This window comes from Ailuropoda melanoleuca, chromosome 15 (genome assembly GCF_002007445.2).
Source record: "Ailuropoda melanoleuca isolate Jingjing chromosome 15, ASM200744v2, whole genome shotgun sequence".
NCBI classification, from domain to species: domain Eukaryota; kingdom Metazoa; phylum Chordata; class Mammalia; order Carnivora; family Ursidae; genus Ailuropoda; species Ailuropoda melanoleuca.
This window is the reverse complement of record NC_048232.1, coordinates 23,002,505-23,028,605: the sequence shown is the minus strand read 5'-3', so window position 1 is coordinate 23,028,605 and position 26,101 is coordinate 23,002,505. Positions and strand designations below refer to the sequence as shown.

The following is a 26,101-nucleotide window of genomic DNA, read 5'->3' as shown; positions in this document are numbered from 1 at the left end:
AAAAGAAAAAAAAAAAAAAAAAAACCCTGTCAACAAAAATTCTGTATCTGTCAAAAACTGCCTTTCAAAAATGAAGGAAAAATTAAGATATTTCCAGATAAATAAACTTGAGAGAGTTCATCACTAATAGATCTGCTCTATAAGAAATACTAAAGGAAGTCCTTCAGGCTGAAATGAAAGACACTAGACAGTATCTGAAATGCACATGAAATAATGAAGAACACTGGTAAAGGTAACCATAGAAATAAATATAAAAGTCAGTATTAATGTATTTTTGGTTTGTAACTGTTCTTTTTTTCTTATATAATTTAAAAGACAACTGTATAAAGTAGTAAGTATAAGCCTATGTTGATGGACACATAATGTTGACATTATAATTTGTGACACTAACAGTGTAAAAGTGGGGGGCAGAGTGATATATGGAAAGGTTTTTGGATTACTGAAACTAAGTTGGTATTAATTTAAACTAGGTTATTATGTATTTAGAATGTTAATTGTAATCCCCAGGGCAGCCATTAAGAAAATAACTATATATAGTAAAAAATGAAAAAGGAATAAAAATGGGGGATAAGAAAACATTGATTTATCATACAAGCAGGCAATAATGGAAGATTTGTGGAATAAAAATGATAAAAGATACATAAAAACAAGCACCAAAATGATAGAAGTATGTTGTTTCTTATGAGTAATTACATTAGTTGTAAATTGGTTAAATTCTCCAACTAAAAGGTAGAGATGGCAGAATAGATTTTTAACAAGATCCAATTGTATGTTGTCTACAAGGGATTTAGTTTAGACACAAAGAAACAAATAGGTTAAACTAAAACAATGGAAAAAGATATTCCCTGCAAACAGTGACCATAAGAGAGCTAGAATGGCTATGTTAATATCAGATAAAAAATACTTTAAGACAAAATTTGTTAAAGAGACAAAGAAAGACATAATTATAAAACTGTCAATCCATCAAAATATTAATTTCTGTAAATACATATGCACCAAACATCAGAGCCTCAAAAAGTATGAAGCAAATACTAATAGTATTGAAGACAAAAACAGGGTTAGTTCTACAATAGTTGGAGACTTCAATACCCTGATTTCAATAATGGATAGACTATCTAGACAGACAATAAGAAAATCGAGGGCTTCAACATCATGAATCACCTAGATCTAATAGACATATATAGAACACTCCACCAAACAAAAGCAGATTACACATTTTTCTCAAGTGCACAGAGAACATTCTCCAGGATAGATACAAAGCAGGCCACAAAACAAGTCATAATAAATTGAAAAAGATTAAAATCATACAAAGTATCTTCTCTAACCACAGTGGATGCGCATTAGAAATTAGTAACAGAAGGAAATCTAAAAAATTAACAAATATGTGGAAATTAAATGCCACATTCTTAAACAACCAATGAATTAAAGAAAAAATCACGTAAGAAATTAGAAAATCATCTGAGATAAATCAAAATGAAAACACAACCTACCAAAGCTTACGAGTTTTAGCAAATGTGATGTTCAGATGGAAATTTATAACTGCTAATGCCTGTATTCAAAAGAGAAGAAATATATCAAATCAATAAACTTCCACTGTAAGAAATTAGAAAATAAAAAGCAAACTAAATCCAAGGAAAACTGAAGGAAGGAAATTATAAATATTACAGTGGAATAAGATGAAATGAATAGAAAAATAATAGAGACAATTGGCAACCAAAGTTGGTTCTTTAAAGGGATAAACAAAATTGACAGACTTTTAGTTACTCTGACAAGGAAAAGAGGGAAAAAATTCACATTACTAGAATCAGGAATGAAGGGAAGACACTACTAGCAACTTCATAGACTAAAAAGGTTTATAAGAGAATACTACGAACAACTGCATACCAAAAAAACTAGATAACCTAAATGGAAGGGACTAATTCCTAGAAACATACAAATTGCCTACACTGACTCAAGAAGAAGTAGGATATCTCCAAAAACCTATAATAAGCAAAGAGATTGAATCAGTAATTGAAAGCTTTCCAGTTTAAAAAAAAAAAAAATCAGGACCAGATGGCTTCATCAGTGAATTCTACCAAACATTTAAAGAAGAATTAACACCAGTTTTCCTCAAACTCTTCTAAAAATAGAAGAGGAAAAAACACATTCTAAATTATTTTATGAGGCCAGCATTACCTTGACTCCAAAGACATCACAAGAGGGGTGCCTGGCTGGTTCAGTCAGTTAAATGCCTGGATTTTGGCTCAGGTCATGATCTCAGGGTTGGGAGACCTGGCTCTGCACTGAGAGTGGAGCCTGCTTGGGATTCTCTCCCTCTCCTTCTGCCCTCCACCCATGCTTGCATGCCTGCATGCTCTCTCTCTCTAAATAAATAAAATCTTCAAAAAAAAAAAAGACATCACAAGAAAAAAATTACAAATCAATATCTCTTATGAATAGACATGCAAAATTGCTAAGCAAATTACTAGCAAACCAAATTCAAAAGCATATTAAAGGGTTTGTATACTATGACCAAGTGGGATTTATCCTGGGAATGCAAGGTGGTTCAACACACAAAAATCGATCAATATAATATGCCATATTAATAAAATGAAGAAAAAGCCATACCCTATTAATAGAATGAAGAAGAAAATAGGACCATCTTAATTTATGCAGAAAAAATCATTTGACAAAAATCCAACACTCTTTCATGATAAAAACATCAATAACTAGCTATAGAAGGTAACTTGTTCAACTTGATCCTTATCAGGCTTTTATGAAAAACTCACAGCTAATATCATACTCAATGGTGAAAAACTGAAATCTTTCCCCCTAATATCACAAACAAGACAACAATGTTGTGCTCACCACTTCTACATATCACTGTCCTAAAATTCTAGCCATGGCAATTAGTCACGAAAAAGAAATAAAAGGCATTCATACTGGAACAGGAGAAGTAGAGCTATCTCTATTAGTAGATGACATGATCTTAAATATAAAAAAACCTAAAGAATACACACACACAGATAATTTGAGCTAAAAAACAAATTTAGTAAAGTTGTAAGATACAAGCTCAACATATAAAAAAAAATCACTCTTATTTCTGTATATTAGTGATCCAAAAATGAAATTGAGTAAACAATTCCAGTTACTATAGCATGGAAATTAGTAAAATACCTAGAGGTAAATTTAACCAAGGAGGTAAAAGATGTGTATGCTGACATCTATAGAACATCACTGAAAGAAATTAAAGGAGCGCTTAAGAAATGGAAAGACATTCTGTGTTCATGGATCAGAAGATATAATATTTCTAAGATGGTAATACTTCCTAAATTGATCTATAGATTCAAGTCAATCCAGAGATTGTAATGTATTCCCTATTAAAATTCCTGAGGGGCTGAGGGGCTCCTGGGTGGCTCAGTCAGTTAAACACCTGCCTTTGGCTCAGGTCATGATTTCAGGGTCCTAGAATTGAGCCCTGAATCAGGCTCCCAGCTCAGCAGGGAGTCTGCTTGTCTCTCTCCCTCTGATCCTCCTCCCAGCTTGTGCTCTCTGTCTTGAATAAATAAATAAAATCTTAAAAAAAATTCCAACTGAATTATTTTCAGAAATGGACAAACTGATACTAAAATTTGTATGAAATTGCAAAACACTTCAAATAGCCAATCTAGGAAAAAAACACAAAGTGGGAAGACTCACACTTTCTGATTTCAAATGTTGCTATAAAGCTACACCAAGCAAAACAGTATGGCACTAGCATAAGGAGATTATCTATCAATCTGATCATCCAGAAATAAACATTTATTTATATCCATGGTCAACTGATCTTTAACAATGGTGTCAAGACCATTCAATAAGGGATAGTCTTGGGCCTGAGTGGCTCAGTAGTTCAAGTGTTTGGCTCTTGTTTTCGGCTCAGGTCATGATCTCAGGGTCTTGGGTTCAGGCTCTGCACTGAGTGTGGAGCCTGCTTTGGATTCTCTCTCTCTCTCTCTCTTTCTCCCGCTGCCCCTCCCCTACCACTCACACGTGCACACACACTCTCTCTCTCTCTCTCTCAAAATAACAAAAATAAAAAGGAATAATCTTTTTAACAGATGGTTCTGGGACAAGTGGATATCCACATGCAAAAGAATAAATTTAGACCTCTACTTTATATGATATATAAAAATTAATTCCAAAGAAATCAAAGACCCAAATGTAAGAGCTAACACTAGGAAATGCTTAGAAGAAAACAGGAGTAAAAATTTTGATCTGGGACCAGACAGTGGTTCTTAAATGTGATACCAAAAGTGCACGTAACAAAAGAAAAAGTTAATTGATCTTCATCAACATAAATTTTTTTTTGTATACCAGGGTACACTCTCAAGAAAGTGAAAATGAAAACTCACAAAATTGAAGAAAATATTTTCAAATAATTTTATCTAATAAGGGTCCATATCCAGAATATATAAAGAACTCATAAAATGCAACAACAAAAAGGCAAATGACCTAATTAGAAAAATAGGCAGAGGACTTGAATAGACCTTTCTCTATAGAGATATAAACACATGAAAATAATCTCAACATCATTAGTCACTGGAGAAATATATATCAAAGCACACAGACTAGGACAGTTGTAATAAAGATAGGTGGGAAATCACTGTTGGTGAAGATGTGGAGAGGCTGGAAGCCTCATACGCTGCTGGTGGAAACAGAAAATGGTACAGCCTCTGTGGAGAACAATTTGGTGGTTCCTCAAAATGCTAAACATAAATTTTCCATGGGACCAAACAATTCCATTCTTGTTATTATATTTTTATGAGAACTGAAACACAGATTCATACAAAAAGCCTGTATATGAGTGTTCATAGTAACATTATCCATAATAGTCAGGAGTGGAAACAACTCATCCATCAAATGATGAATGGATAAACCAAGTGTAGCATATATATACAATGGAATATTACTTATTGATAAAAACACATGAAGTACTGATACATATTACGACTTAGACAAACCTTGAAAATATTATGTGATGGGAAAGAAGCCAGACACAAAGAGCCACATATTGTATGATTCCATTTTTATGAAATGTCTGGAATAGGTAAATCTGTAGGGACAGAAAGCAGATATGTGGTGGTCAGGATTTGGGGAAGGGGTGGTCTGCTCAATGGGCTTGAAGTTTATTTTTGAAAAATATTCTGGAATTAGGTAATGGTAATGGTTGCCCAACGTTGTGTATGCACTAAAAGCCAGAACTGTACATGTTAAAATGGTTAAAAGGGTGAATTTTATGTAGTATGAATTTTACCTCATTAATAAAAAAAATACAACGGTTCTCATTCCTGCAGAAAAGGAGAAAATTCTTCTGTACCTTCCTGAACACTGCAGCCCCTGTCTATTGTAGTCCCAGGGTATCCTTCGCCTTCTGGTTGCTCTTTCCCTCCCCCAGGTGCTGAGGTGAGATGCACCAGCAGTAAAACTTGGGCTTTGCACTAGTTTATTTGCAGTGAGACTAAATTAGACTTAAGTACACCATTCCTCTCTCACAAGAGTTCATTATGCAATCTTAGGCCTGTAAAAAAGATGGAAGAAATCTGATAATCAATATAGCATGGTTGAGTCCCTAAAATAGAGGTCAGTAACACTAATTGACCTAAAATCAGACCTTCTTTGTTTTAACTTGGCAAAAACACTTGTTTCCTAAACCACGTTCCTTTGGAATTGTTTCAATTGTAACAATATTGCAAATAAAGAACATTTCATAGCAATTGAGTGCTTGTGCTCCAAGGATGTTTAATTTTGAAAAGTTTTGGATAAAATCTTGCAGAGAAGGATCTAAATATAGATACTATTACTCCTTCTCCACTGTTCTCCCACCCCAAGCTTACTACAGAAAGATATTTCAAACAATAAGCAGATGATGAATCATTCTGAAGACGAAGGAGAAGAAATCAGATTATCAAAAGTTAAGAATTACACGCTTGTTCCTTTCCTTACATCTAGAGTAAAAATAAATTCTATGGCCATTGTCTTCCAAGTACAAGTATAAAAATAGGTTCTGTCCTTGTATTTCAATTACTTAGCACTGATTAACGAGTAGAAATAATTTTTTTTAAGGTTTATTTATTCATTTTAGAGAGAGCGAGCGCATGCTCACACATGAGGGGAGGGCGGGGCAGAGGGAGAAGGAGAAAGAGAATCCTTAAGCAGACTCCTGCTAAGCACAGAGCCTGGTGGGGCCCCATGACCCTGAGATCATGAACTGAGCTGAAATCGAGAGTCAGCTGCTTAACCAAGTGAGCCACCCAGGCATGTCAGCAGAAATAATTTTAAGTTAAAGTTTCTTTCCAGGTTTCAGTGTTTCTAAAATTTAATGTTTTGCTATTTAATATGACATTTTGGTATTCAAAAACATGATTTTAGACAAACTATAAAAACAAATTTATTACAGATGTTTGCCTAATAGCATCATTACTTAAATGAGCAATTATATTACAATCTCAAAAGGGAAACATAACACTAATGGTTTTGCAGTTAGAACATTTTTTAAATGACACCATTTTAATGTTACTATTTGAATTTTGATCTGCTCTTACTTCTAACTCATGATTTAGTTTTGCTGTCTGAAAAAACAAAACAAAACAAAACCCTTTTTCTCTGAAATAGGTTAATCACAGATAAGTATTTCCCCAGGGATATCCTAAGGCAAAGTTATTTGAACCTGTTTTCTTTTCATTCATGATTGTTCAAATTGAAATGTGGTAGAAATAACAGAAAACTTGTTTCTTTTTCTAAGGATAGTTTTAATAATTTTATAAGAGTCTTTCAGTCTCTTCAGCATACACTTAAAGAATAGTACCAGACCATAGCGGACCACAATAAGATGATAAAAATCTCTGCAAATATATAGTTCCTCTTTTGTATGTGTGATTACTTATAAAAACAAGAAACCAAAATTCTCAACGAATAGTTGCACATTAACTTATTTACCCTATTTTAGGTGTTAGTCTCATATAAAAGAAATGCTAAACAATATAAATAATACAAAAGTAAATATATAAAAAACTCTAAAATTACTGTTCCATTCACCTTCACCTTACCCCACAGTAAAATACACAAAATATACTAGCAAGTAGATGACACCACAAAAGAAATTCAGGAGATCTGCTGTGCATGTAACAACTGCTCAGTTTATCTGACTGGCAATATTTTTAACTTTTTAGATGGCATTAATTATTCTTTTTTTTTTTTTAAAGATTTTATTTATTTATACGACAGAGATAGAGACAGCCAGCGAGAGAGGGAACACGCAGGGGGAGTGGGAGAGGAAGAAGCAGGCTCATAGCAGAAGAGCCTGATGTGGGGCTCGATCCCGCAACGCCGGGATCACGCCCTGAGCCGAAGGCAGACGCTTAACCGCTGTGCCACCCAGGCGCCCCATAGATGGCATTAATTATTCTTGAAACAGAAGAACTTTCAGTGAATGTCAATGAAACTTTTGGAAATTAATTATAAAGTATTATTGTGATTGCTCTTTGGTTCTTGTGCTGTTTAACTATTTACACTTTGTCTCACCGCCAGATTTAAAACTCTTTGACTTACACTTTGCAGGTCCCAAAGTCCCTACTACAACTTGCCTATTACAGATGGTAAGTGTTATACAGTATCACAGAGACTCATCTATTTTTACATGCAATTTGATTCCTCCATTAAAACTATAATATATGATCAAAGTAAAAAAAAATAGAAAACTATAAACAAATAAAAAGAAAGAAATGAAAGCTACCTAAAATAGCACTAGCTATACATAAACACTGTTAGCATTTTGATGAATGTTATTCTCTAGTATGTTTTTCTGATGCATATAAAATATTTTATATTAGGATTATAATACATAATTTATATGATTTTTAAAAACATAACATGGAATTCTGAGCATTGACATATACATTCTATATTTGTAAACACCATGACATAATCTTTTTTTTTTAAGATGTTATTTATTTATTTGAGAGAGAGAGAATGAGAGAGAGAGAGCATGAGAGGGGGGCAGATCAGAGGGAGAAGCAGACTCCCTGCTGAGCAGGGAGCCCGATGCAGGGACTCGATCCTGGGACTCCAGGATCATGACATGAGCCAAAGGCAGTTGCTTAACCAACTGAGCCACCCAGGTGCCCAATCTTTTAAGCAAATCATTATTTTTTTTATTATAACCTACACACCAGTGAACATTTTTTTTCTCACTCCTTCAAAGCCCCTGAAAGATGGAAAATAGAAATCTATTGTACTAACGTACATATCAGCTGCTACTATCCATATTGGGGAACACTGTTTCATCTCTTTTGTCAGGTTTAGAATGGACTGAAAATTAACTGAAAAAGTAATTGAGAAGACAGGTGGTAGTACAAGGTTAACAGGTTTTAAAGATATAAATTTTCATATTTTAATACTGCAACAGATGCCAATTTTGGAAAAATCTAGTGACTAAAACACACAGGAAAAATTTTATCTATGTAAAACCTGTCTATAATATGAAAAGAATTAAGCAACCTTCCGTAGATGGACCCTTCTTAGCAAGTTAAGAAGTGTTTGCGATTATAGCCTTCAAAGCCCCCTTTTACATGAGCTTGATCTATTTTGTTTAAGTGCCCTTCATAACATTCTCTGCTTATAGACTAGGGCCTGCTGTATTGTGTAAATACACATTCTACCACATTCTCAAATCCTCCACACCACTGACAAACCTCTTTCACGTCACCTTCCCAGACTGCCTGACTGGGTATTACATTTTCTTGCTGACACTTAGAGTGTAATCTATGTTTCTGCAAATGTTTGTTCTCCCTATTCACCAATATTTTAAGAATATTTATGAACATTCTTGCAGATAAATTTTTGTGCACACCCTCAATTTTTTTCTTAAATTTCAAAAAATAATTCACTTTTTAAAAAGTTCTTGATACGTTACCAAATATTTTCAATGGATTGTACTATTTATACTCTGTTCTGCAAAGTATGAAGCTATCTTACTCACTGGATATTTAATATTATTGATAGTCATAATGCAAAAAGACCCTTTCTCCTGAAATAAACGAAATATTAATCTATAATTTCTCATTGTTTTACTCATTTTTTTTGCATTTAGTTTTATAATTTGTTGAAATTCTTCTAGTTGAGATGAGACCATAAGGTAATTTTTTCTAGACAAAGACCTAATTTTCAAATCCTTGTTTGTTGAATTGGCCATTCTCATTCTATTGTTTTGGAAAACTTTCTCTCTAAAGGTTTTGTAGTGCTTTCATCTTGGTAATGCATATCATCTCTTGGGATTATTCCTAGGTATTTCAGGTTTACACTTAAGATTGTGAATAGGAAACTGTCATCATTACCTTCTTCAATTTAAAGGTAAATAGAAAGGTACTGTTTTTCATACAAACCTCTACACCTTCCTTACCTTTTCTTGATTGAACTTTTATAATTATTTGAATAATTCTTTTTCAGAGATAGCATCCACCTATCATAAAATTCTCCATCTTATGGTATATTTACAAAATTCGGTGGCTTTAGTATATTCATAAAACTGTGCATCATAACCCTTATCTAATTCCAGAACATTTTTATTACCCCAAAAAGAAACCTCATACCCGCTGTTACTCTCCATTCCTCCTTTTCCCCTAGAGCCTGGTAACCACTAATATACTTTCTGTCTCCAAAAATTTGTCTATTATGAATATTTCACAAAATGAAATAATAGACTATGCGGCATGAATCAATACACTTCATACTCTTCCTGATGAATAATCTTCCATTTTATGGATATACCACAGACTGTTCATCCATTCAGCAGCTGACATATGGGTATATGCCTAGGAGTGGAACTGCTGGGTGATACGGTAACTTTATGTTTAATATCTTGAGGAAACAGTATATAATATATATACTATATATATATATATATATATATATATATACTATATATATATATATACTGTATGTTAATACCCTCCAGGTCCATTCATGTTTCAACGGCAATATTTCATTCTTTTTATGGCTGAATAGTATTCCATTATATATATCTACCACAATATACCATTGTATATATCCAATTTTAAATCATTTTTATCCATTCATCCATCAGTGGACACTTAGGTTGTTTCCATATCTTGGTTATTGTAAATAATGATGCAAAGATCATGGGGTACATATATCTTTTCAAGTTTGTGTTTTCTTCAGATAAATACCCAGAAGTGGAATTGCTGGACCATATGGTAGTTCTATTTTTAATGTTTTGAGGAACCTCCACACTGTTTTCCATAAGACTGCACCAATTTACATTCCCACCAACAGTGTAAGAGGGTTCCCTTTTCTCCATATCCTTGGCAACACTTGCTATTTCTTGTTCTTTAGTTAATAGCCATTCTAACAGGTATGAGATAATCTTGTTGTGGTTTTGATTCAAATTTCACTGATGATTAGTGATGCTAAACATCTTTTCATGTGCTTATTGACTATTTGTATGTTTTCTCTAGAAATTTGTCTATTCTACCCATTTTAAAATCAGAGATTTTTGTTATTGAGTTTTATGAGTTCTTTATATATTTTGGATATTAACTCCTTATCAGATATATGAATTGCAAATATTTTCTCCCATTTACTAGGTTGCCTTTTCATTTCATTGATGGTTTCCTTGGCTGAGCATAAGCTTTTCATTTTGATGTAGTCCCACTTGTTTATCTTTGCTTTTATTGCCTTTGCTTTTGGAATCAGATTCAAAATCATTACCAAGACTGATATCAAGGAGCTTACTGCCTATGTTTTCTTCTAAGAGTTTCATGGCTTCAGGTCTTGCATTCAAGTCTTTAATACATTTAGAGTTAATTTTTGTGTATAGTATAAGATAATGCTCCAGTTTCATTCTCATGCATGTGGCTGTCCAGTCTTCCCAGCACCATTTGTTGAAGAGACTATCCTTTCCCCATTGTATATTCTTGCTTCCTTTGTTGTAAATTAATTCACCACATATGAATGGGTTTATTTATGGATAGTCTTCTATTCCACTGATCTGTCTTTTTTTTTTTTTTTTTTTTTTTTTTTTTTTTTAAGTGGGCTCCATACTGGGAGCCCAACACAGGGCCTGAACTCATAACCCTGATATCAAGACCTGAGCTGGGACAAAGAGTTGGATGCTCAACCTACTGAGCCACCCAGGTGTCCCTCTGTGTCTGTTTTCTATGCCAATGCCATACTGTTTTGATTGCTGTAGCTCTGTAATATCACTTGAAATCAGGGAGCATGATGCCTCCAGCTTTGTTCTTTCCATTTGTTTGTGTCTTCTTCAATTTTATTTCATCAATGTGTGATAGCTTTCAATGTACAGGTCTCTTGGTTACATTTATTCTTAGGCATTTTATTCTTTTTGATGCAATTTTATTTTATTTTTTTATTTTTATTTTTTTAAAGATTTTATTTATTTATTCGACAGAGATAGAGACAGCCAGCGAGAGAGGGAACACAAGCAGGGGGAGTGGGAGAGGAAGAAGCAGGCTCATAGCAGAGGAGCCTGATGTGGGGCTCGATCCCATAATGCCGGGAACACGCCCTGAGCCGAAGGCAGACGCTTAACCGCTGTGCCACCCAGGCGCCCCTTGATGCAATTTTAAATAGAATTGTTTTCTTAATTTCTCTTTATGATAGTTTGTTATTAGTGTATAGGAACACATTAGATTTTTGTATATTGATTTTATATCCTGCAACTTTACTGAATTTATCATTAGTTCTAACAGATTTTTGGTAGTGTCTTTAGGATTTTCTGTATATATTATGTCATCTGCAAGTTGTGACAGTTTTATTTCTTCCTTTCCAATTTGGATAACTTTTATTTCCTTTTCTTGCCTTATTGTTGTAGTCAGGACTTGAAACACTATGCTGAATAAAAGTGGTAAAAGTGGGCATCCTTGGGGCTCCTGGGTGGCTCAGTTGGTTAAGCGTCTGCCTTCAGCTCAGGTCATCACACAGGATCCAGCCCCGCGTCGGGCTCTCTGCTCAGCAGGGAGCCTGCTTCTCCCTCTCACTCTGCCTGCTGCTCCCCCTGCTTGTGCACTCTCTCTTTGTGTCAAATAAATAAATAAAATCTTAAAATAAAAAAAGTGGGCATCCTTGTCTTGTTCCCGATCTTAGAGAAAAAGCTTTCAGCTTTTCACCATTGAGGATGACGCTAGCTGTGGCCTTGAGATTATGTATGGCCTTTATTATGTTTAGGTACATTCCCTCTATACCTACTTAATGTTGAGAGTTTTTATCATAAATGGATGTCGAATTTGTCAAATGCTGCTTCTGCACCAATTGAAATGATATGATTTTTGCCTTCATTCTGTCACTTTATTTTTTATTGAAGGATAGTTGACACACAATGTTATATTACTTTCAGTTGTACAACATAGTAATTTGAGAATTTCATACATCATGCTATGATTCCTGCAAATATGGCTACCATATGTCACCATACAATGCTATTACAACATCATTGATATACTCCCTATGCTGTACCTTTTGTCCCTGTAACTTATTCATTGCATAACTAGAAGCCTGTATCTCCCACTACCCTTCACTTTTTTCCCATCTTCCCACCCTCATTATTTTGTTACTTTCTTGATTGTATCCTTTGATGCACAAAAGTTTTTCATTTTGATGAAGTCCAATTTATCTAATTTCTTTTTTGTTTGTTTTTGTTTGTGCTTTGGGTTTTTCTCCAAGACTGTGAATATTTATGTTTCCTTCTAAGAGTTTTATAGTTTTAGCTCTTAAATTTATGTCTTTGATCCATTTGGAATTAACTTTTGTATATGGTGTAGAGTTAGAGGTCCAACCTCATTCTTTTGCCTAGAGAAACCTGGTATTTATGTGTGTATCTCTTCCTATGCCAGTATCACACTGTCTTGATTGCTGTAATTTTGAAGTAAGTTTTAAAATCAGGAAGTGTGAGTCTTCCAACTTTCTTCTTCTTTTTTAAGATTGTTTTGGCTATTCTGGTCCCTTTGCATTTCTATATGAATTTTAGAAACAACCTGTCAATTTCTACAAAAAAGTCAGCTGGGATTTTAATAGGAATTAGGCTGATTCAATTTAGGAAATACAGCAATCTGAAAATACTAAGTTTTCCAAACCACGAACAAGGGATCTTTCCATTTATTTAGGTCTTCTTTAATTTCATTCCACAGTGTTTTGCAGTCTTCAGAGCACCTTTCTAGTAGTTCTTTTGTTAAACTTATTCCTACATATTTTATTTTAATGCTATTATAAATGAAAATATCCCCTTAATTTCAGTTTTAGTTTGTTGCTAGTGTGGAAAATACAAATGATTTTTGCATATTGATCTTGCATACTGCACCACTGCTAAATCTGTTTATTACGTTTACTAGTTTTTTGGTGGATTCCTTAGGATTTTCTTTACAGATCACGTCATGTGCAAATAGTTTTACTTCTTTCTTCCATCTGGATATCTTTTATTTCTTTTTGGAGCTTAATTGCTCAGGTGAGAATTTCCAGGACAATGTAGAATAGAAGTAGCAAGAGTGAACATTCTTATCTTGTTCCTAATCTTAGGGGGAAAGACTTCAGTCCTTCATCATTAAGCAGATGTCAGCTGTGGATTTTTCATATTAGGATTAGGAAGTTCCCTTCCATTCCTAGTATGCTGAGTGTTTTTATCGTAAGAGTGTGTTGAATTTTTGTCAAATGCTTTTTCTGCATTTGTTGAGATGATCATGTGGTTTTGTCCTTTATTATGTTAATATACATTGATTGATTTTTGTATTCATGGGCTAAATCCCACCTGGTCCTGATGTATAATTCTTTTGGTTGCTGGATTCTGTCTGAATTGAGATTTTTATGTCTATATGCATAAGAGATATTGGTCTGCAGTTTTGTTTTCTTCTGATATATTTATCTATTTTTGCTATCAGGTTAATACTGACCTCCTACAATGAATAGGAAATGCTGTTTTAGCTATTTTTCAGAATGACTTGCAAAGACTTAATGTTAATTCTTCTTTAAATTATTGGTATAATTCATCAGTGAAACTATCCAGGACTGGGCTGTGTGTGGTGGTGGGGGGGATTTTTGATTACTAATTCAATGTCTTTATTTCTTCAGATCTATTTAAATTTTCTATTTCTTCTTGACTCAGTTTTGGTGCTTTGCTTCTATCTAGGAATTTCTAGAATAGTTGTGCTTCCTGTATTAAGTCCTTTTTAGTTCAAATCCAGTTTTTTGGACTGGACACATGTGAATTCTGTGTAGTGGGCATGATGGTAACTAGGGGCCAAGTGAACCAATAGCATGTTAGAAGGTATTACACAGGTAATACTATCTAAAATCACAAGCTTAACAATAGTCAGGTTTAAAGGAAAGTAGTCTAAATACACAAATTAAAAACCAGAGATTGTCAGATTAGACTTAAAGAGAAAAGGCCCAACTATAAACTTCCTCAAGAAATGCGTTTTAAATATAAAACAAAAGGGTTTTTTTTTTTTTAAAGATTTATTTATTTATTTATTTGACAGAGATAGACAGCCAGCTAGAGAGGGAACACAAGCGGGGGAGTGGGAGAGGAAGAAGCAGGCTCACAGCGGAGGAGCCTGACGTGGGGCTCCATCCCATAATGCCGGGATCACGCCCTGAGCCAAAGGCAGACGCTTAATGACTGCCACCCAGGCGCCCCATAAAACAAAAGGTTTAAAGTTAGAGTAATGGGAAAAAAAGATATCACATGCTAACATTAATCAAAAGAAATCAGAAGTGGTTATATTAGTATCAGACAAAGTAAATTTCAGAGCAAAGAATATTATCAGGGACAATGAAGGTCATTTCATCAAGGAGTCAATTGTTTATCATTATGAATAGGACATGAGTCTATGTCCTATAAATAGGACCTAACAACTCCAAATGTTTATGTATCTAAGAGCAGATCTTCAAAATATATGAAGCAAAAACTGAAAGAACTATGAGGAGAAACAGGCAAATATGAAATTTCCAACTACTCTTAATACAAGTAGAGATAAATTAATAAGGATATAAAAAACTTGAACAAAATTATTGAACAACCATAAAACCACGGAAGACAAGTGCCCATGGAACACTTTCCAAGATAGATTATATTCTGGGCCATAAAATGAGTCTCAATAAATTTAAGAGGATTCAAGTCATACGAGGTATGTGTTTTGAACACAACAGAATTAAATTACAAGTCAAAAACAAAGATTTATGGAAAATCCCTCAAATATGTGCACACTAAATACACTTCTAAATAATTTGTGGGTCAAAGAGTAACTCAAATTAGAAATTATTTTGAACTGAATGAAAACATAAACACAACTCAGGTATTTTGGACTGGACACGTGTAAATGCTAGGGGACGGGCAGCAGAGTAAACGGAGGCCAGGGGAACTGATGGTGAGTTGAAAGGACACGGGTGTGTTCATCCAATAACGCAAGCCATGCCCCTGTCTCTGAGCCTGACAACAGCAGCCGGGATGGCAGTAAAAGGCTTGCAGAAGCAGATTGTCTCATTGTGGCCTTTCCTTCTTTCTCTCCTCCCTCCGTCCCTCCCTCCCTTCCTTTTTGTTTACGTTAATATATTTATTACAGCAGGTTTTTAGTAAAAAATATGGAATGCTTCACGAATCCGCGTGTCATCCTTGCGCAGGGGCCATGCTAACCTTTTCTGTGTTGTTCCAATTTTACTATATGTGCTGCTGAAGTGAGCACTCACTGTGGCCTTTAAAGCCTGGCTGCCCTTCTTTTTACTACACGAATGAATTAATCTCATTTGCACTTATTCTCTTCTATCTACTTCACATGAGGAAAAGAAACATTTCCACTTGAGGGCATACAGGATTTGTTAGGTTCTAATGAAGAACATTAGAATAAAGTATTTATCAACTATAGTCTGAGAAATACTAATTCTGAATTACCAGATGGGTTTATATTCAAAATTTTAGAGGTGATTCACACACACACACACACACGCACGCGTATACAAGTCAAAACCATATAATCCAGGCAATAAAAAAAATCCCATGTTTCTGATGTGCTGAACAGCCCCCAAACTATATATATCAAGTCAAACCTATTTCCAGAAATCTTGACATAAAATGTTGATGCTGTGACCAGAAACTAGAGCATGTACATATAGAGCAAAAACAAAAAGAGAAGTTTAATATTGAAAAGCTTTGAATGTAGCTGTCATAAAATAAAGTGTATTTCAAAATTATGTGTCACAAAACAAGTAGGACATCTGATGTCAGACAAAACAAGTAAAGCTTTAAGTCTCTTGTTTTCTGAGTGAGATATATTCCCATATTATTCCTGTCTCATATTTAATATATTCTGAAAAGTAGAACAATTAAAAATGAATTTTGCTTTTATTTCTAATTGTATTAAAAAGTTACTCATTGATGTTTTAAGGGTCCTGCATGAATATAGACCTCCAGTTAATAAAAGACATCTTTTATCAATATGCTTGTATTTCCCAAATCTTTCACTTTCCGTAAGTAGATTAAATTGAACATATTAATTCATAAATGAAGCTATTCAAGCCAGCCACACTTAATTAGCTTCTGAGAGGGACAAGAATATACCAATATAATTAAAAATATTTAGGGTCATTCAGCTGGGGTCCTACAGGAAGCTAGATAGGGCAGTGTGAAGTCATTAGAAGGGCCAGGGTGGGGAGGAATGAACAGAGGGAATGGTCTTATCTGAGAGTTAGTCAGAGATTTTATAATCACAGAGTAATTCATTGGAGCTTAGGAGATTCTGTTTTCCTGGTTTCTGGGGAGCCATCCATAAGGACTAGCGGTATGCAAAGTCCCATAGGACTCAGACTCGGGCAGCTCCAGACAGATGATGAGTATGCCAACAAAGGCAAGATGAGTACAGGAAGGAGACGTGACAGGGCCCACTTTGCTTATTTCTCAGGTTTCAAGGGCCTCTCTTCTTCTAGGCCCTTCCTAACATATGAGTGATCCGAATGACAGAAATGTAGTGCCTGCAAAACTAAGGTGTGTAACTGCACACTTTCTGAAAGTTAATTACACACAGGATAGCACACAAATTGTTCTGTGCATTAGCACGAGTTGTTATGGTGCATTTCAGGCCAATGCTTCCTGAATTAATGAAATTATGAAGTGAATTTCTATTGTTACAAGCCAAATGACTTTTGATCTTTCTGGTTTCATTGAAAATAATTTAAAATTGTAAAAATATCTCTAGGGAAATTGTTTAAATCTTACTACCACAAAGCCTAGGCTGGCACTTAATGAACAAAGAAACTGGAAGCGAGAAGGTCAAACTATTTACAAATCTATTTTTTCCTTCAAATCTCTTAAAATGCCAGTAATAGAGATAGTTCCAGAACATAAATTTAAAACCTTTATTTTCTAAATTGTCATCCCAAACATGTCATTCTTCTATAGGGCATCTAGTTTTTTTTTAGTGTATGAAAAGTATGGGTGTATGAGGTAAGGTTCTGCTATTTTGTAATTTACCCCTGAAGCTAAGTAACTTTCTTTGGCTTTGGAACTTGCTTAGCTATCAACTGACAAAGATTCTCTCCTTAATCAAATTTCCCAGCCAGGCTCCTCTGAGTCTTCTCCTTGACTGGGCCCAATCTTTGGACTTCCCTTGTCTTTCCATTGCCCAATTGTAGCAAGAATCTTACTAAGTCAGCTTAGTGAGAATCTCCCATCCTTGATATCTGAGACCATCTTGGCCTGCCTTTTGCGAGACTCCTGTCAAGTTGGTTTAGCCAGAAATTCTCCTTTGCCTCTGATGCTTTCTCTTAGTAGTTTTCCATCCACTGAACCACACCCTGCTCCTTAACTGTAAATCCCCACGCTTCCTTTATGAATTCTGAGTTGAACCCAATCTCTCTCCCTGGCTGTGAAAACTGCACGTTGTCGTGCCCATGGATAAAGTCTGTCTTACCATTCTTTAACAAGTGTCAGAATAATTTTTCTTCATTGACAATGTCAGGATAGTACCCTGACAGGGAAAGAGAGCTTCCTCAGAAGCTTATGAATGAGTCTCTTTTCTCTGGGACAATACGGTTCTTAAGAAATGTCACTATGAGTAATTCTTCACCTGAAGGTATTCCTACATCCAGATCAGCAGCCAGAAAAGACGATCAATCACAGTGAGCTCAGCAGAAAGCAGGACCTGAAATCCCCATCTTTACCACCATCCATATGGCAAACTCTTGTCATTTTCTAGTCAAAACTAATGTCCATGGCTACATGTTCAAAGGACGTGTTCTTGATACGTTACTTTGGCTGAGGTGGGCAACTGGCTAAAACCATTTTGAAACTCTGCCATGTCCAAACCCCTATGGGCCATGATTTGGGACCTTAAACATCATTCATCTGTGAGCTGGGGTAAATGCAAGATTTTTAGAACAATCTTGTGTATGCCCGTAGGCATTTTGCTCAGCCACCCAAGAACAAAGCTTGTTACTGTTCTGGCTTTCATAAATGAGGGCTCACCGACACCCCGCTAAGGCAAATCTGCAGCTAATATACAGTCTAATGTGCTGAGTCTCTATCTCAAATTGCCTGCCAGCCAGTGGTTCTCATAAGTTAAGCTAAGAAGGCAACCTTCATTTTGTTACAAGCTCTTAGCTTCTCTAGACAGTCCTAACTTGCTTTTCTTTCTTTTTTTTTCCCAAAAATTTAAGGTATCTTACTGTATTTTATGTATCTTTATAAAGAATACATAAAATAAATAAGTATAGGTACTTTCCAGTCACTTTTTAAAATTTACGAGGAAACAACCAAAAAAATAAAATAAAAAAGAAAGCATAAAACCTTCCCACAAAGTGTAAGTATTTGGTACTAATGAGCACAGTAGAGAAAACTGCTACGAATTGTGTTGTATCTAGAGCAAGGAATATTGAATAATGTATGAAATGAAAATTCCTAGTCCAGAGCCAGGAGAAAGCTTTTTTACAGCTTGCTTAAATATTCATTTTAAATATAGTAAAAAAAAGTCTTTTGTTTTTTTTTTTCTTGATTAGCCTTGGAAAAAGGAAAAAGGCAATTTGTTTTCAGAAGCCATATTACAGGGAATAGGAAAATGTTCTTGTAGCATTAAATTTCTTAATCTCTCTCCACCTCCTTTCATTTAAAACATTTCCTCATTTTGCCTCCTGAAAATAGACTCAGCTTTTCTGAACCTAGAAATATTATTGCCTTACCAATTTTCTTAAAACAAACAAACCAACTTAGCAAGTATTCTGTGAACCCGCACAACCACACAAAGAACTAGATGTTGTTTTAGATCTGTCCTGTATCTCATGTCCCAAGTCAAACATCTGTATGGTTACTTAAGGAAACTCCTCTTTATAAATGAAACTTCTTCATTTTTCCTACTTCAGCTCTATTTTCTCTTTGATCCATATTAGGAGAGCTAAAACCTGAGCCATTTGTCCTTTTTCCAAAAAGGAACAGCCTCAGTTTCAAATAAATTGCACAGCATGAATGGCCTGCCAATGAGGTGGGGCAGTGGGACTGGCTTGCCCTAGGGTGTAAGTAACAAAGGGACCCATTTGCCTGTAGCGAACTTAGGGCAATAATAAAGACAACTAAAAGTTGGTCTGCTTTTTATCACCATCATGTGATAGTGATTCTAAATGTCAGTGATAAAAGACTCCTCCATGAAGAGGCAAACCACTCTCACCTTACCCCCAACTTGTTACACCCCTATATTGCACTGTTAATAAATTAAAAGACTCTTCTGCAATTTTCCTTTGGACTGGCATGGTAGTCTCTGACTGTATAATTCTCAAATACAGGGAGAGACCACTAAATTAAAAAGTGGAAGATTTGGTAAAAGTGGATGAAACCTTCAAGTTCCCTCCCAGGCTAATAGGATCATTTCTGTGACAGCATGAGATCCTGTTCCTTTTTCATATTTGTGCCAAGTTTTCCGGGCTACTGGAATTCTGTAAACATTATCATCAATCAGAGAGAAACCAGGAGATGGAGAAAGAAATGTTCCATAATTTTACTAAGCCTTGAGGGAAATGACTGAAATAAAACAAAAACTCAGGTCTTTCTTGCCTGTCCTATTCCCAAGCGACTTTAACAGTCACTTTATGTATCTGTACTGATAATTTCCTTAGAATTTTCGGCCTAGAGAGGTAGGATTTACTTTTTGGAAAAAATCTTGAAATAAAAAATGAAGTTTTTATGAAAATGATATGCAGCATTCCCCATGCTATCTTGATACCTCAATCTATCTTTGGTCAGGTCCTCTAAAGCCTAGTTCTGTGCCTTTCTCCATATTTTTCCAATGAATTTCCTTATTGGTTAATTCAGCCGTAGAAGCCCCAGCCCCTTGATATATTTACACATATTCCAGTCATGTTTAGCCTTTACAACAACTTTACAGGTGAGGTGAGAAAACTGATTTTCAGATGTTAAAATAATTTGTTCTTGGTTGTACAAATAGTTAATGGCAGAACTGAAATTTGAATTTGGATTTGTTAGGATTTATGCTTTTCCAAATTTTTTTAAAAGATTTTTTTATTTACTTGTTTGAGAGAGAGAGAGAGAGACAGTAAGCAAAAGTGCACAAGCTGGGGGGGGGCAGCAGAGGGAGAGGAAGATGCAGACTCCCCACTGAGCAAGGAGCCCAACACAGGGCTTGATCCCAGGACCCTGAGATCATGACCTGAGCCAAAGGCAGATGCTTACCCAACTGAGCCACCCAGGCACCCCTTTATGTCTTTTCTCTTTCTCATGTTATTACCAAATCTTGGAAGTCCACATGTTGCTTAAATCTAAAAGATATCAACCAAAGACACCCATATAGCAGCTGCATTCACTATAACCATCCGCCCACTCACTTAACAAATACCTAAATATATAAATATAGGCACCATGCACAACTAAGAATGGGGAATATGAAACTGGTTCAGCCAGTCACTTCCAGTGGCTTATTCACATTCCTCTGGGATGCTAATTATTCAGTTTTATAGGCTGAAACAATATTGGAATTGGTTAAATTTAAGCAATATGAAAAAAACCAGAATATAATATAAAGCCATATGGTTCAGACAGGGTAAGAATAATCCAGCTCATTAAATTAGAAACAGTTTCTACTTGATTTAAACCTTCAGTGGTAACTCTTCACTACAATGACTTCTGAAGACATACAGACAATAGCTCTAAGTCCAGTCTTTGAAATAAATGAAAGAATGATGGACTAGTTTCTCAAATTCCAATCATTTGCATACCACAGTCAAGATTTCTGCCTAAGTCTGCATACTAGTTATATAGTCTTTAAATCAATTTCTATTTAAAATATTTTAAAGGAAACTTTATATTGCTACTTTAAATGAAAAACTGATAATACAGAAAGAGAAAGTAACTATAGAAATACAGTGAGACGGTCAGTAAGTTATATCAAGATAGCATTGCAATGGAAAGTTCTGAGCCTGAAGCTTGATCTGCTTTTTGTTGCAAAGGGAGATTAGCAAGTGCTTGGCAGGTGTTAGAGACCTACTAGTTCCACACTAATTTTTCTTTTGGAAATAATCAGAAGGATGGACAGAACGTCTGAACGGAAGTAATTTTCTTATTACTTGATTCAGTGCTATTTACTACTGTGTTTGTATCCCACCAAACAACCTCTTGGAGACCACGGAGTTATATGTTCTAGACACGTGGGGACCTCCAGTGAGTCAGGGGACTGTGAATGCATTACATGTGGAGAGAACTGTTGGAAGCAGCTTCTAAGTCTGCATCTGACATTTTTATTCATTCAATCAACGACTAAGATGTACTAAACACCTCCCATGTATCAGTCATTGTGCTAAGGGCAGGGGATTCAATAGTAAGACCCTCACTTCAAAGAGAAAGTAAATTAGGTAAAAATGAGGAAAGTAATTAAATAAACAAGCTGTATTATATAATAGAGGACCCAAGAGATGCTAAGTGCTAGACTCATAGGGAGAGGGATCATATTTAAATCTCAAGAGGTCACCCATTCTCTCAGGATTTCTAGAAGGCTTATTGTCTGTTATAGGCTTCCAATGATTACTCACTTCCTTTGGTGAACAATGGTTGAAAATAGCTATCGTATAAGGAATGGAAACCGGAAGATACTTGAAGACTACAAGGACATAAGAGCAAAGTGTGCCGTGATGTGGAAAGAATAAAATGAATGTCAGAAAGAACATTAGAGATTAGTCTAATCTCTTCCTTTTATAGGAAATAGAAGTCTATGATTTCCGAGAGTTAGAGGCTGAAATGAGATTTAAGCTGGATCTCCTGACATCCAGCCAAATGTTCCTTGTACTACAGGACATACATAAGAAAGGAATCTTGAGAGTTAAGGATATCTATGTTTATTTCAAAAAGATACTCTGGAGCATTCCCAGTAAATAAGTACCAGTGAAACAAAGCAAACAAAATAAAACAAGAACCCGAAAAAGAAATCGAGATCCTTGTGTAGTAGACAGTGAAATGATCACATTTTAAGAAAGATTGAAAGGGAAATATTTAAAGACAAATATAACACATATTATGGCTCTAAGATAAACTGTTGTCTGAGCCATATTAAAATACTTTTATTGAGAAATATTATGATCACATTAGCATGGAAATATGAATGGCTTACTATGGTTATAAAAACAACTTTAAAGCTAATCAGCATAAAGGCTTTCCTCTATAGAGTTGCAGTTTTATCATGAGGGAGAAATTACATCCTCTCTCCAGTGGTCTTTGGCACCACTGCATTGAGAGAGCTTGGGAATAAGAGGCACTGGAAAGCCCTTTGTGGATAGGTAATGTACTATATGTCTCTTTCTTCTGCATACTTATCATATACATTAAGAAAAGCAGGTGGTTTTGAAAGTATAAGAGGATTTACCCCATTGTCTAATTTACAAGGTTGATAATCATTAGAGCACTCTGGTTAAGGAGGAAAGTCAAGAACAGTATTTTTTTGAACTTTACCCATTGAATATCAGCAGGAATACCCTGGGGCATGTAATTTATGAATGAAGAACAGTAGTCTCTGTCAAGTCAGCAGACTGCTGCATTTTACTATATAAGGATTCTTTGGGAGCTCTGGACCTGGATTTTTAGCTGTATTGTCTTTGTATTCTTTCCTGCTGTTAGCTAGTAAACAGTCTCTTGCATTCATTCTAAACTATTTTTCATTCAGAATTAAATTTTCCATACCCAGTGGCATATTTTATTGAAATACGTTGTTCAAATTCAGTTGTACTAAAGATTTTCCTAGAGACTCCTAATGATATTGCCTTGAAAATGAAAAAAATATGTATTGTCTTGCTGTCTAAATTCTTGAAATTAAACCATTTAAGTGGCTGACCCAGCTTGCAATGACATGCTAAGCCAAACACTTTGATCCTCCCACGGGAATGAAAACTAGTGAAATACAATATACCTGTGAAGCTTGAGAGTGACAGTTCCATAAACAGTTGCAAAACCGAGAAGACGGACCCATCTGAGGAGAATACAGCGAAACGTGCTTGGCTCAAAGTACAAAATAACAACCTGTGGGATGAGAACAGAAAGAAAGAGACCTTCAGGATCAACTGATGGCCCACAGATTAAAATCAATATTTCACATATGAATTTTGACATAAGCACACATCCTTTTGAATAAAACTTTAAAATATTATTTTGATCATTCATGGGCTAAATCAAAAGACTACGGTCTCCCTATTGCTTTCAAATCAAACCTAAGTTCTTTATTTTTATTTTTATTTTATTTTTATTTTTAAATTTCTTATTATGTTAGTCACCATACAGTACATCATTAGTTTTTGATGTAGTGTTCCATGATTCATCGTAACACCCAGTGCTCCATGCAGTACGTGCCCTCCTTAATACCCACCACTGGCCTATCCTGATCCCCCACCCCTCTACCCTCTAAAGCCCTCAGTTTGTTAATTCTGACTTTCAGGAGTTTCTATCATTTGTCTCTAAGCCTGTGGCACATTTAAACTTAACTCCGTTTATTTCCCCAGATGGGCCAGCCGGGCTGTCCTCCATTGTCAAACTCCACTGGAGGCTTGCTGACCCCTGCCTCAATTCCAGCAGGACCCTTCCCCTGTCTGCACCAGCCCTGAGAGGATTACCCTGTACCGTACTCCCCTGCCAATCTACCACTTAGTACTTGGCTCAACTGCCTCCCTAACTCTTTTCTTCTCACTCCAGAGTGCTCACTGAGCAAATATTAATTAAGCATATACCATGAGCCGGATACCATACTAGATGCTGTAGCTACAAAGGCCAATAAGAAAGAGAAGAGAGACCTGTAAAAGAGGAATTGCATTCAAGTGGCACAGGTGCTATGATAAACATCTGACAGTTTCATTGGGACACAAAGGAACAACTGGTCAATTCCGGGCAGGGGTGGGGGCAGTCAAAAGGCATGTGCAAGGCACTGTATGTGTTATCTTTCATATGCTACTGGTGGGTTTGAACAAGCCCTCATAGGATAGGAATTGGTTTGGCCTTGCTTAAGAAATCTAAAGAATAAATGTTTCTGAAGAATGTGGACTTAAACTCTTAAGCTGGTGTGGCAGGCCTGAACTGATTTTGCTGAAAACAAGGTCATCATAACAGAAAACTATGCTCATTCCTAAAACCCTGTGTGTTATTTTAGGTTTTGTTTTGTTTTTTTTATCCCAAAGATACAAATATTGGAAACCATAAAACATAACTGGGTAACACGGGGTGGGTGCTGACATGTTCTTGCTGATATCTTACAAATGGAGCCCCACTCTCCAACAGTGCCAGGAATGACATTACCGACAACTCCCTGATGGTATTTCTCAAATCGTTCTACTGCATAAAGATATTAAACTAGGTACTTCCAATACCATTATAATTAAATTCTCAAGGAGTGGAAAAAAAGGCTGCTATTAAGAAGAAATCAAAGGAAGGTAAAAATAGGTGTGGCTAGGAGACAATGTTGCTTTGTGTATATGTGATACTTGTCCTTAATTTTCTAATTCACTAGGTCTATGCTGACGATGCAGATAAAGATGTGATTTTAAAATTCAGTCTGCCAGGAAAGCGTTTGGAGTCATCCAAAAAGTGACATAAAAACATTTCCTTTATTATTTTCACAAAACAAGTTAAAACTCTGTAAATGTGTGTTCTAGGTTTACTCATGTATTTTAGAAATAGTTCCTTTACACAAGGGTCTGGCAGTAATTACAAGTTCTGCAAAATAAGCTGTATTGTTTAGTAAGGAACCTGAGCTGAAGGAAGAAGGGAAAATTTATGGGAAAAGAAACAAATGGAGAAAACTTGGTAGAAGAGTAAGGGATTAGGGGATATGTGTTCCTTCTTATGACAGAAATGACAGATTAGCAATGAGTGAGAGAGGGACCTAAAGTCTAGAACGTACAAAATCTCAAATATTTCCACCAGAAAGAGCTTTAGAGATTATTCTAGCACAGTGGATTCCTGGAATCTACAAAATCCTGTGACTTATTACAAAGTTTTCCATTGCACACCAGACAATGATTAAGAGCATGAATAAGCAAAGGTGAAGAATGTAAGACAGAAGTCTGAATATTTGGAGGAAAGAGTTGTTCTTGAATTGTTCAGGAGCTACTGTTATAGCTTCAAACTTTTATTTCACAGATGAAGAATTTGAGGGCTTGTTACTGTAAATGAAAGATTGGGTTGGTCAGCAATAAATGAAAGAATAATAGTCAATTTTTTTCAACATCCATGGACGAGGCATAAGCGTAAAAATAAGGGAAAATGAAATTCCAGTGAACTTAATAAAATACATTATTAGAAACAGTTCAGCAAACAGTGCAGTAGAGCTCCTAATTTTGGAGTGTGGTGATGGGAGAGTCCAGGCTCTGTAGCCAATCTCCCTGGGTTCCAATCCTGGCTCTGTTTTTCACTAGTGTGACTTTGACAAATTATTTAACGTTGCCTTGCTCTGCCTCAGTTCCCCCATCTTTATAATGAACACAACACTAACACTTCCGCATAGGACTGTTTTGAAGTCTGAATGTGATAAACATAGCGCCTGGTACATAAGGCATTCAATAAATTGTGGCTAATATATTAAGAGAGCTGATTTAT

At 35.5% G+C, this 26,101-nt stretch overlaps 1 protein-coding gene and 1 non-coding gene across 2 annotated transcripts in view; both read right to left on the bottom strand.

Annotated features, from left to right (window-relative positions):
* Window positions 1-26,101, bottom strand: part of GPR158 (G protein-coupled receptor 158) — a 473,863-nt gene that overhangs the window by 42,904 nt on the left and 404,858 nt on the right. The window contains 1 exon segment of the mRNA XM_034644366.1: window positions 23,430-23,539. Coding sequence (XP_034500257.1) covers window positions 23,430-23,539 — 110 coding nt within the window.
* LOC117796534 lies at window positions 15,619-15,725 on the bottom strand. Its single transcript, XR_004621087.1, has one exon. It is a non-coding gene; the product is annotated as a U6 spliceosomal RNA (small nuclear RNA).